Genomic DNA, 12,584 nt, shown 5'->3' with positions numbered 1-12,584 from the left:
CTGAAGGTTCTGGTTTTGATGCCTGGTGGCATCCGTGATGGTTAATTTTAGGGAGTCCCATTGTTAAATGAAACAGCTATTTCTTGTTTTCTAGTTTATAGGGGTATCTCAACTAAAAACAATCTATGGCGAATATAACTTATAAATAGAAAATAGCTTGGGATGGATCTTAGAATGTGGCTATTTAATCCCTAACAGTCTACATGAAACTATTGATTAAATTAACTATCTTCCAGTCTTATAGTGAATAAACTACCTGTAGACCGATCGAATGGGAATACAGTTGTTCACATTTCTTCTGTAGGCACAATTTATGTACTACGATAATCCTGTGTTATCGATGGATACGTTCCTTACTATCGAGTAACTGAACTTCACTGGATATGACTTTTCATTAGAAATCGACATTAAAGAACATCAGTAATGAAAACACATAGCTATTTCGGCTTAGTGATAATTAATACATCATAATCAGGATTTTCCTGATACAACTGCGACTGCTTTATAAATGTTTGGATCGAATTCCTGACGTTTAAGTGGTGGGAGTTTTTAAAATTTATGAAGTTTTTCGTAACCTTTGATCTTCCTTGTTACTAAATACTTTTTGTGCTCGTTTTTCTTGCCACATGTGTCTCGAACCTTATCCCATCGTACATTTGGGTGTTACGGTTGAATCATCAGCCATTCATCAAATGTAGCGCATAGCTGAATATGCAAATGGGTACTTGGTCAATAGGTTACATTCTGGTCAGATTGTTTCTTCTAGTCCAATTTTAGTCATGGCTCATCTATCAAAATGCGAATCACTAAAGTAACAGCTAAATAACACCGCTTTATAATAGTAGGTATACGTCACCGAACAATTGTGTTCATTCATGTATAGAACTTTCCAGCTTTGTGAACCTAACAGTTAATGTGTACATAACACAGACTACTGAGGTGAAATTTGATAATCCGTACTTAAGTTTCGTAAAATGATGTACAATAAAATTGTAAAATTTTACAGTAGTTAAATAGGTGATTGGGTTCTTTGTACGCTGGTTTACTTTATTTATTTATTAATTTCAACACATAAATATTGGTACAAGGAAGCACCAGATATATATGCGCCACACAAATCTCATTTGATTTGTGTGACGGTTGTCATACTGCCCGGGTGCCCAAATTGAAGCAGGTGGTTTTCTTAGGGGCCCACACCCGGAACCTTTGACCTAAAGATCTGATCCATAAGGCATTGGAACATCGTGAGGAGATGCAATCCCATTGTAGCCGGTGATCAACGATTGATTCATACGCCATTTGATCCTTCAGGATACTGGAGACCATGTGCACCATTGGTTTTGAATCAGGATTTTCTGAGTCTCCTGGGTGAACTTTCCGTGTCCACTAACCCGGGTAAAGCTTCGGACATTCGCTTTTCGTTCTCTCAATTTCATCACATAGTAACGAAGCGTAACACTTCATAGGCAGACTGAATATTCATTTTAAATTTACCATACAAACCTTATACTAATACTATACAATAAATATATCACGAAGGAAGATTTATTTTTGAATCAGCTTTTCACTATCCACGTTTGCAATAAAATGGGACTCGTAATAATTCCTACGGGTTAATACGAATAGATTATTATGGTTTATACTCAAACATATAATCAGTTTTAAAGGATTAAATATGAAAAGCACAAAATAACAAGGTGAAAGAGTATGATATGATTTTCCATAAAGATGAATGAAGGTCATTTTCCAAAGAAAAAATAAGTAAATTAGTTTTGACAGGAAATCTTTCCACATTGTAAATTAAAGTGATGGAATAGACAGTAATATCAAAGCAACTAAGACTATGATGTTGAATGTAATCGTGTAAACTATTCACATATTTCTGGTTTCACAGTATCTATGAATAATACCCTCAAATACCCTGGTATGGCCGAGAGTGGGGAGAGTCTGCTCTCCCTCTCCAAATGCTCTCAAATGACCACGCGTATATAGCCTCTACCAGGGAAGTCCTACTCACTGCCTTCTCGTGTCGGGGGTGTTGTTCACGAAATTGAGAGGACGAAAAGCGAATGTTCGGCGCTTTAACCGGGTTGGTGGACACGGCAATTCACCTAGGTGAGTTGGAAAACCCTGATTCAAAACCAATGGTGCACATAGGATCCACTATCCTGAGGGAACAAATGGTGTATGAATCAATCGTTGATCACCGGCTACAATGGGACTGCATCTCCTCACGATGCTCCACTGCCTTGTGGACTAGACCATCAGGTCAAAGGTTCGGGGTGTAGCCCCCTAAGAAAATCACCTGGTTCAGTTTGGGCACCCAAACAGTATCACAGCCCTCACACAAATCGAATAAGATTTGTGTGGCGCATATGTATCTAGTGCCACTTTGTACCAATATTTATGTGTTCAAATAAATAAATAATAATAATGCTTGTCTAATACATAAGCGATGTATGTGTGGACCATTTTTTTTAGTAAATTCACTTTGATCATGGAAGATAACCACTATTCATAAGTCTAATAGTATATAGTTATCATCAATCGTATGTCGCAGAATCGTCGATTTCAAATATTTTCTTTATTCTTCATTGTGACACATACTGGGAGGCACTTGCTTATTAATAGCCATCATACTCATTTTCATTAGTTTCATGTAACTGTGATTAATCAATAACAAAATCTCTTTTTCTTTAAATTAACTTCACGGGGTAAAACGGCGGTTTTACTTAATTAATCTCCTGTTTTTGTTTGAGATATTTCACATGTTACGTTTTCCCAAATTACTTTTATGTAACAGTGTTTCACAAAAATAAAAACAATATTTCTCCGACACCATTGTAATCTATTTGATCGCATCTGTTGGGATCACCGGGTAAGAAATAGTGAGGTTATACACAGGGTATTAGGGAATGATGGTAAATCATGAATCTTCATCCACTGAGACGGTTGGGTCACGTGTTACATATGCCTGAACACCGATTACCTCGACGCGCTATGCTGACTAGTATTGGTGATGATTGGAAGGGAGTTAGTGGTGGCCAAACCAAAACGTGGCATCAGTGCTTGAAGTCACTAACTTCTAGTCTGAACCATGTTAGTAGATGCAGACTACTTGGTTGGAGTCCACGTGACTATCGTAATCAATGGTTGGAGACTCTGTGTGACATGGCTCAAAATCAATCACAATGGCGTAGGTGTATACACTCTTTATCTTCTCTTAAACTATGAGATTAAGATTGCTTTATATATTACCATCACTTAATGAACTACTATGAATCCGGTGTTCATCTTGTTATGCTGACGAGGTATGGCAACTTGAACCGATGTATATGTGTGCCTGGTCCTACTTTGTAGCTGACTGACTGACTGTCTGTAATCCATGTGTGTGCGTATGTTCAGATGGGTTACTTTTTGAATAATTTGAAATTATCTGGAATGATTTAACATTAATCTTAGAAATTGTTGTTTACTTTTAACCCTTTACAAATGTACTTCATCTTTAGCACATATATACTATACTCGGTTTTTGTTAATTAATTTACTTTCTGTTTCAGATTAATCAGGATTTCAGTAATCATTTAGTGCTGTTATTATTATCATTATGTCATTCATTTCTTTTGATCCCTGATTCTCTTTTGTGTGTGTGTGTGTTGGAGCAAGTTTCATATCTCACCCATACCTTTATATACTATCTTAAGCTCTATAATCGGGATTATCATTCATCCGTCGGACATTATTCCTTAATGTTATTCGAATGAGTTATTCTGCCTCAATAGAAATTAGATATGTAATATTCTCATTATTGTTTGTTTTTATTCTGTACCCTTGAATTGAGTTATCTCTTTATACGTGTTACTTATCAACTACATTTATAAAGCCAAATGATATAGGGATTAGTCCCTTTTTTATGTAAGAATTAGAGGAAATGAAATGAGATAAGTACATTTTATTAAACTAAGATCTCATTCTGCCTATTTTCAATGATAGTAATGTTTTTTTCTAATTTTTCCCCTTCAGACTGATCCTCAAAGAGAACCAATTCATATATTAAATATAGCTCTACGTCAATCTACAGACAAATATATACAACCTAATGGTATATCGTCATCATCATCGAATGATGATACGTCAGCGCCGTCTAAATCAAAACCTTCTGGATTCAATAAAAACTCATTATTATTACCTGATTCAGTAATTAATGAAACAAGTGATGTGACCCATTTAGAAAAATTCTGTTCTCGTCATGTTGATCAATTACGAGCATCCGGCATACGTAGAATTACTTTCTTAGTTGTTAAGACAGTGAGTTGTTGTTTTGTTGTTTCTATCATTGTTCAATTACGCGATCTCAATGGAATGATGTATTCGTTTGATAGCTCTTACCATAGAGGATTAATAAGTGAATTTTTATCTTCAAATCCTTTCTGAGTTATGTTAAACAATTCTAAGGTTATAATAATAGTAAATTATAATCATTTTTTCTGGTTAGCGTTTTTTTAGCGAGTTAGTTTTCTGCGGGATGCTGTCGCTAACCCCAATGCCCAACCCTCCTCCTTTATCCGGGCTTGGGACCGGCAGTAGCCCCCGGAGAAGCTGTAGGCAGAGTTAGTAGTAAATTGTCGTTTCCTAAGATAAGAGGTTTTAGTATTCATCTCAAAGTTTCAGTCTAGTTTCTATTCTAGACTGACACCATCAATGGTATTTTATGGTTTCCGCATAATACTGATAATCGATTGGAGTTGGAAATATGTAGACCATTGTACTCCGTCTCTTTAGTTTCCAAGTATCATGTTATCTGCTTTATGTCACTTACTACCTCAACTGTTTGTAAAGTTGGAAATTGTGATTATTGTTTTAATTCTAGAGTATCCGAATCAAAGTTTTCGTAACATCAGTCTCATTCGATTCATATCTTGCTTTCTTTTTATATCCGTTAGTATTTATCCACTTCTTTATTCTTTTAACAAATTTCAGCGAGAATTCCCACGGTTATATACATTTCGTGCACGTGATAATTATCGTGAAGATCGAGTTTATCGACATTTAGAACCAGCTTTAGCTTTTCAATTGGAATTAAATCGAATGAAAAATTATAATCTTGATTATTTACCAACATTAAATCGTCGTATGCATTTGTATTTAGGTTGTAGTAAGGTAATTCTTATATATATATAAATGTTTTTTATTAGTAGTTGTGACCTGTCAGTTAGTACGTTTGTTGTAATCTCCGTTAAAACAACTACATAAGTGTGATAGAATCTCGCAGTCGACAGATTTTACCAAGTAGATGCTGCAATCAAACTATATTTTGAATCAAATGATATAGCCGTGATGTACGTACGTACGAAGTTCTACGTTGTGACTGACTGATTGACTGAGCCGTGATGTACAACTTTAATTGTTTAATACTGAAAAATCTATGCCTATTCAGTTTTTAAACAACTACATCGTCTTGTTAACATTGAAACGAAGAGTCAACAAAATTTTGTGACTTCTCATCAGAGTTTCATATAGTTACAACTTACAAACAGTAAAATAATTAAGAAAGATTACAAGGGGGTTTTGTGGAGATTTTAGTAATTTTTTATAGCTGAGATCATGAATAAATTAAAGCTAGATCATCATGGAAAACCTGGAAGTACTAGATGGCCGTTTAGTTCTATTGTGGGACTCCTCAGCAGTGCGCGATCCTCCCTCACAAGATTCGAACCCAGGACGTCCCAGTCTCGCGCCAAAGCATTTAACCGATAGACTACTGAGCCGAGATGGCCATCCAGTGCTCCCAAGTTTTCCATGGTGGTCTAGCTTCAATTGACTCATGATCTCAACTATATAAAATTAAGAAGGAATAGGTTAACTGAAGGAAAATAGTGTAAAAAACCTTACCATAATAAACAGTGCTGTTGTTAAATGGTTTTATGTCATGACTTAATTGTCCTTTCTAATATCTCGTGATAAAAACATTAATCGAAATCCGCCTGTTAGTTATAACCCTGAGTAGATGTTAAGTCCTTTTTGGTCTTCGATTCATTAGTTTATCTCCCTCCCCTGATCATTGAGTCCAGAACACAGTAATCAGTCTCCACTAAACGAATATTATACTTCGAGCATACTTAGTTTATATACAAATAGATAAGATCGTATCAAGTCATAAAATAAAAACATAACAAGGAAAAAACGGTTGCGAGTAGTTAAACCCTGTCGAGTACTTTCAATCGAATCATCATCACAACATAAAACACTAATTTTTTTTCGTTATTTCTCTTTTCTTCGACTTTATTTCATAGATAAATGGACGAAAAGATGTAGTAGATTATCGTTTCTTTGTTCGTTGTATTATTCGTCATGCTGATTTAGTTTCACGTGAAGCTTCATTTGAATATCTTCAATCAGAAGCTGAACAAATTCTTTTAGAAGCAATGGATGCTTTAGATTTAGCTTCAGGACATCCTGATGCTAGTCGGACAATGGGAAATCATATCTTTTTAAATTTCGTTCCTGTATTACTTTTAGAAGATATTAATAGACTAAAGTCAACAATTAGAAAAGTTGTAATGCGTTATGCTCGACGTTTTCTACGTTTACGTGTTTCTCAAGTAGGTAAATTTATGATGAATCCAGTATTATCAATATTAATTGTTTATTATGTAAAATAATTGATTGGGGCCATTGACTTTCGATTAGTTATCTTGATGTTATTATCGTGGATTTTCCATGTGAGAGTTTCTTTATTCAGTAGTGACCCCCAAAATGCCCTGGTACGGCCGAGAGTGGGGAGAGTTTGTTCTCTCTCTCTCGAAATGCTCTCGCATGGTCACGCGTATACAGCCTCTGACAGGGAAGTCCTACTCACTGCCTTCTCGTGGCGGAGGTGTTGTTCACGAACTTGAGAGGACGAAAAGAGAATGTCCGGCGCTTTAACCAGTTTGGTGGACACGGCAATTCACCTAGGTGAGTTGGAAAACCCTGATTCCAAACCAATGGTGTACATGGGCTCCAGTATCCTGAAGGAACAAATGGAGTATGAATCAATCGTTGGTCACTGGCTACCATGTGAATGCATCTCCTTACGATGCTTCACTGCCTTGTGGATCCGATCTATAGGTCGAAGGTTACGGGTGTGGTCCCCTAAGAAAACACCTTCAGTTTGGGCACCTTTTCAGTATCATAGCCCTCATACAAATCAAACGAGATTTGTGTGGCGCATATGTATCTGGTGCTTCCTTGTACCAATATTTATGTGTATAAAGAAATAAATAAAATAAAATTTCATTCCAGTAAGTTTTACTTTTAATTTTTGGAGTTCATATGGAATGTGTCTTATAATTTTTTAGTGAACTTCATCATTGCTAATGTGCTCATTAACTTATACACTGATACAACAGATGATAATAGTTTACCAGAATCAGCCTCTATTTATACGGATATGACGAAGTGATGATTATCTTTGTATGAATAGTTTGAAAACCTTGACTGTTCATGTTCTATAAAGGATCAAATTATTATTATTATTTGGACACATAAATATTGGTACAACAAGGCACCGAATACATATGCACCGCACAAATCTCATTAGATTTGTGTGAGGGCTGTGATACTGTCCAGGTGCCCAAACTGAAGCAGGTGGTTATCTTAGGGGATCACACTCGGAGCCTTTGACCTAAAGGTCTGATCCACAAGGCAGTTGAGCATCGTAAGGAGATGGTGTCTCATGGTAGCCGGTGACCAACGATTGATTCATACGCCATTTGTTTACTCAGGATACTGGAGCACATGTGCAGCATTGGTTTGGAATGAGGGTTTTCCAACTCTCCTAGGTGAACTTTCCGTGTCCACCAACCTGGTTAAAGTGCCGTACATTCGCTTTTCGTCTTCTCGATTTCGTAAACAACAGTAATGCCACGAGAAGGCAGTGAGTAGGACCAAAACATTTCATCATCCGCCGATGAAGAACGAGCATACATATATATATATTTCTTACATAATCTTATCTATCAAGTCAGATGAGATATTATCATTCAGTTGTGTATTGAGTCTTTTGTGTGACTGAGAAGAATTCTACTAATCTATTAATCTCAGACAATTATGTCGAATATATCAACTGTCTCAATCGAAATATTCACTGTTCATATTAACCATTTCACGTTACATCTAAGTATGGGAAGAGTATCAACATAATAATTAAGTTTCGTTCTTGTCAATCCAGTATTCAAACTCGATAAAGTCTGTGTATATTTGTTATATCGATTGAGTGATGTGCGTGCCCTGTTTAAGAATATATGACGTGATGATCTTCGCCGATGAGAGAGGAGTGAATTATCGATCAGAGCAATGATACACAAAAGCTGTATGAGCAGTCTTGAGTACTTATCAGTCCTGTTTTATGCCTAGCCCAGGTAGTTAAATCTAGAACACCAAACACAGCCTTTGAAATATGTATCACTATTCTCAAACATACTGGGTTTATATACCAAACAAATTGACCACATCGCACCATAAAATAGAAAATGACATCTGTACAAGATTTAATCAAATATGGCTGTAAATAGGGGAAACAGTTATTAATGGACTAGGGATAACTCAAGAATGGTAAATCCTATAATAATAGTTCATAGGTCAAAATAAATCTTATAATAAGAGGGACACGAATATGAATAGTCTAGTTACTAAGCAATTATACAATAGAAAATATGCGTATCATATTGGTCCATAAACAGTCCTCAGAGTTACCATTCATAATTCTCTTCGGGATATAACAACATTACATTCATCTGTCAAAACGTTCACTTTAATAAGTAGGCTGTAAATTATGTTGAACACGAATTCGTAGTAATCCAATATCTTTTTTTCCAATTTATTTCTTACAGGCAGAACTAAAATTACATATTCGATTTCATGCATCTGATCCTATTGTACCAATTCGTGTTATGCTTCGTGATGAACACGGTTATGATTTAGGATTAGATGTTTATCGTGAAGTATTAGATCCAGTAACTGGTATTTGTATTCTACAATCAATAAGTCCACTTAATGGTAGATTAAATGGACATCCAGCTGTTAGAGCTCATGAGAATAAAGATTTTTTTGAAGTTAAACGTTTCCAGGTAATTACTATTCATTGCGGCTTCTCTTTTATGACTGTAGAATATGACTGTTTAGTTTATAGGATATGCATAATTCACCTACATTTAATCATAGATGTCTTCGTTAAATAATGCGTATATTTATCTTGATGGTGTGTGTAAGCCTTTCTGTGTGATGTAGCGAACTTTTTCTATATACCTTGATGAATACTTACATAGAAGCGTACCGAGAAAAAAAATGTAAAAGCTGCCAAACAATTGAGGTTATAAATCATCCTTGTGTGTAAATGTGTAAACTACCTGGTCAGGTTTTGCGCGATATGCGTTAAGAATGATCAGTGATGTTACTTCAAATTGTGAATGTTTTAAATCAAGAGACCTACAAAAAACCTTAGATAATTTCTAGAAATATAGGTATTCCAATCAATCTACAGTCGTTGAGAACGATTAAGAAAGGTGTCAAACCAAACCATCTAATTTAAAGAGCACAACTCCAACAGAAGTTTCAGTTGATATATCTTATCTATTTTGAAATAATAATCCTAACAGATCACTATATCAAGGTGAATGCTACAACTGGGAATACTTACTTACTTACTTACTTAAGCCTGTTACTGCCAATGGAGCATAGGCCACCGACCAGCATTCTCTAACACACTCTGTCCTGGGCCTTCCTTTCTAGTTCTATCCAATTTTTGTTCATTCCTCTCATATCTGTCTCCATTTCTCGAAGTAATATGTTCTTTGGTCTTCCTCTTCTCCTTTGGCCTTCAGAATTCCATGTGAGAGCTTGTCTTGTGACGCAGTTGGGTGATTTTTTCAATGTGTATCCTATCCACTTCCAGCACTTTTTCCTGATTTCTTCCTCCGTTGGAATCTGATTTGTTGTCTCCCACTGTAGATTGTTGCTGATAATGTCTGGCCTGCCAACTCACTAAAAAAACGCTAACCAGAAAAACTTATTTAACAACTGGGAATAATTTTTTTTACAATTGAAAGTGTCATCTTATTCATGATTCTAGTCTAAGGAATTTAGCGAATTACAGAATTATCATTTTAGGCACAACTTACTTGAAGCAATCTAAATTCATTTAGTATTGTTTGTTTGGATCTTCCCATCTATGTGTTAGGACTGCAACTGGTCAGTCTCTGGATTCCACTGCTAGTCACTATCCATCTTTGCTTGAAGCAATCATTTTTCTTATTTTTATAAAGATTGTTCACCCTTGACAACGAAAATGTGTTTCTTATGTTCTACAGGCAAGAAAATTTAATACCACTTATGTTTATGATTATCCTGCATTATTAGCTCAAGCATTAACTGGTGTATGGCAAAGTTATTGTCCATATATAAATGGTAAACATGCTGATTTAACATCCATATCAGATCATACTATGAATGATTCATTCAATGAATCTAATTCATCATTCAAATCAAATTCATTATCAAAATTTCATGGTTTAATACCTTTAAATATACCAGAGAATTTAGTGATTACATGTACAGAATTATCATTAGATAAATATGGTAATTTACAACCAAATACAAATACTTTAGGTACAAATGAAGTAAGTGTCCTATTCATTTGCATTTTGTCATTCTTCTATATATCAAACACGAAGTTCAGCGAAAGGATCTGTTTTCAAGGAATCTATTTATCAAGCTGTACAATCGTATATATATATGAAAATGGTCTAGCTTCAAATCTCCACAAAACTCCTTTATAATAATGATCATATGCTCACTAGTGACTGGCTCCATGAGATATTTCCTGGAGTTCTAGTGAGAAGCAGTAACCAGTGGAATTCAACCAGGTCTGTTGTGAGATATCAACTTACCGAAGACATTGGTGAATGGTTGCTCAATTTCGTGGATTGGTTGAAATTAGACAATAACACTATTGGATGCCGGTTCAGTGGTTTAGTGGTTAAGCGCTCGCGCGCGCGAGACTGATAGGTCTTGGGTTTGAATCTCGCGAGACCAGATTATGGATGTACACTGCTGAGGAGTCCTACAATAGGACGAAACGGCCGTCCAGTACTTCCAGGTTTTCCATGATGGTCTTGCTTCAAATAATTCATGATTTCAACTATATAAAATTACTAAAATCTCTACAAAACCCCCTTCTAATAATGAAAATATTTTGTTAAAGTACTAATTCCGTGAAGAAATGTGAACACGAATAATCAGGATGACGTAATAGAGAGATTATAATATTGGAGGAATTAAAGTAAATAAGGTGATATGATGAATATTCATGAATAAAATAATGAGAATATAAGACATAGGTAAAGGGAAATGCAGTAATAATAATAATAATAATACTAATTAAGGACACGGTAGCGATAACGATAAGATGCACTTTTGTACGCATAGTTCTGGTTTAAGCTCATGGATGGTGAGAGCTTCGGCTATTTTCAGGAGTTGGGTACGAAGAAATCTAGATAGATTTGAACGAATCATATAAACAACCTTAAAATCAAACTGTGGATCTGTAAAATGATTACAATCGATTACGTGTTCAAGTATAGAACTCTTAACTGCTTTCCTTTCACCCTTGTATCCTATTTGAAAGCGAGCGCTGGCTTCTGCCAACGTACTTTGCTCCACAAGAGCAGATGAACTGATAGATGCACATAGAGGCAACCAGATGCGGAAGCTTATCTTTTATGGATATAGAAAATAAGTTCCTACTAGTGAAGGTTATTTGCAGTTTAGCTGCAATAAATGTTCTTTTAATCATTGTTGTTAGACGGTTTTTGATTACGTCTTATGTTCAATCACCTTTAAATACTAAGGGTTTTTCTTTGGGTTGGAACAACATAAACTTCTATTCATTTTAATTATCTTATTATATTCATTAAATCTATTGTTATTACTCGTATTACGTAATTAAGTATTATAATCTTTCTATTACGTCATATTGGTTATTCGTATTCACCTTCGCTCACGGAATTAGTACTTTAATAAAACATTTTCATATATATCTATGTACGATGGTACAGCTTGATAATAGATTCGTTGAAGAAGAGATCCCTTCACTGATCTTTTTGTTTTTAACCATAGAAACCAGTTGATTACATTTCATTCACCAGTCCCCCCTTCGTATTGATATATCTACACTTATCTATTTATTTACATAACTTTATTACACTATAGTTATATTTGTGAATTTAAGTATATCACTTTAGATTAGTTATCGTCGAGTGATACTTGAACTGTAAGGGTTACACATTCAAACCTTATAACAATGACTTGACTTTTAACAGTCCATGATAAGTACTTGTCCTATAAATCGACGAGTATATCTCAACTGATACTTCAGAAATGAGTAAAGTGGATAATATTATAACTTAATCATTGAAATATATATATATTCGAAATGACTATTGCAAATTAACGGACTAGATAGTATGTTATGAACCAGTTCAAATCATCATAGATCACTTAACAAATTTGATGACTTTTATGATATTTTCATAGTTGAAATCATG

The 12,584-nt window shown here is 35.1% G+C and overlaps 1 protein-coding gene across 1 annotated transcript in view; it reads left to right on the top strand.

The window, feature by feature from the left end:
* Positions 1-12,584, top strand: part of Smp_123710 (acetyl-CoA carboxylase) — a gene marked incomplete at its 5' end in the record, with an annotated part of 90,303 nt that overhangs the window by 56,732 nt on the left and 20,987 nt on the right. Inside the window, 5 exons of the mRNA XM_018797004.1 lie at positions 4,082-4,308; positions 4,981-5,160; positions 6,294-6,602; positions 8,874-9,110; positions 10,350-10,658. Coding sequence (XP_018652089.1) covers positions 4,082-4,308; positions 4,981-5,160; positions 6,294-6,602; positions 8,874-9,110; positions 10,350-10,658 — 1,262 coding nt within the window. The remainder of the gene's footprint in view (positions 1-4,081; positions 4,309-4,980; positions 5,161-6,293; positions 6,603-8,873; positions 9,111-10,349; positions 10,659-12,584) is intronic.

Source organism: Schistosoma mansoni, chromosome 4 (assembly GCF_000237925.1).
Source record: "Schistosoma mansoni strain Puerto Rico chromosome 4, complete genome".
Classification (NCBI taxonomy): Eukaryota; Metazoa; Platyhelminthes; class Trematoda; order Strigeidida; family Schistosomatidae; genus Schistosoma; species Schistosoma mansoni.
Note: the sequence above shows the minus strand (reverse complement) of the source record. Positions and strands in the feature narration are given on the sequence as shown.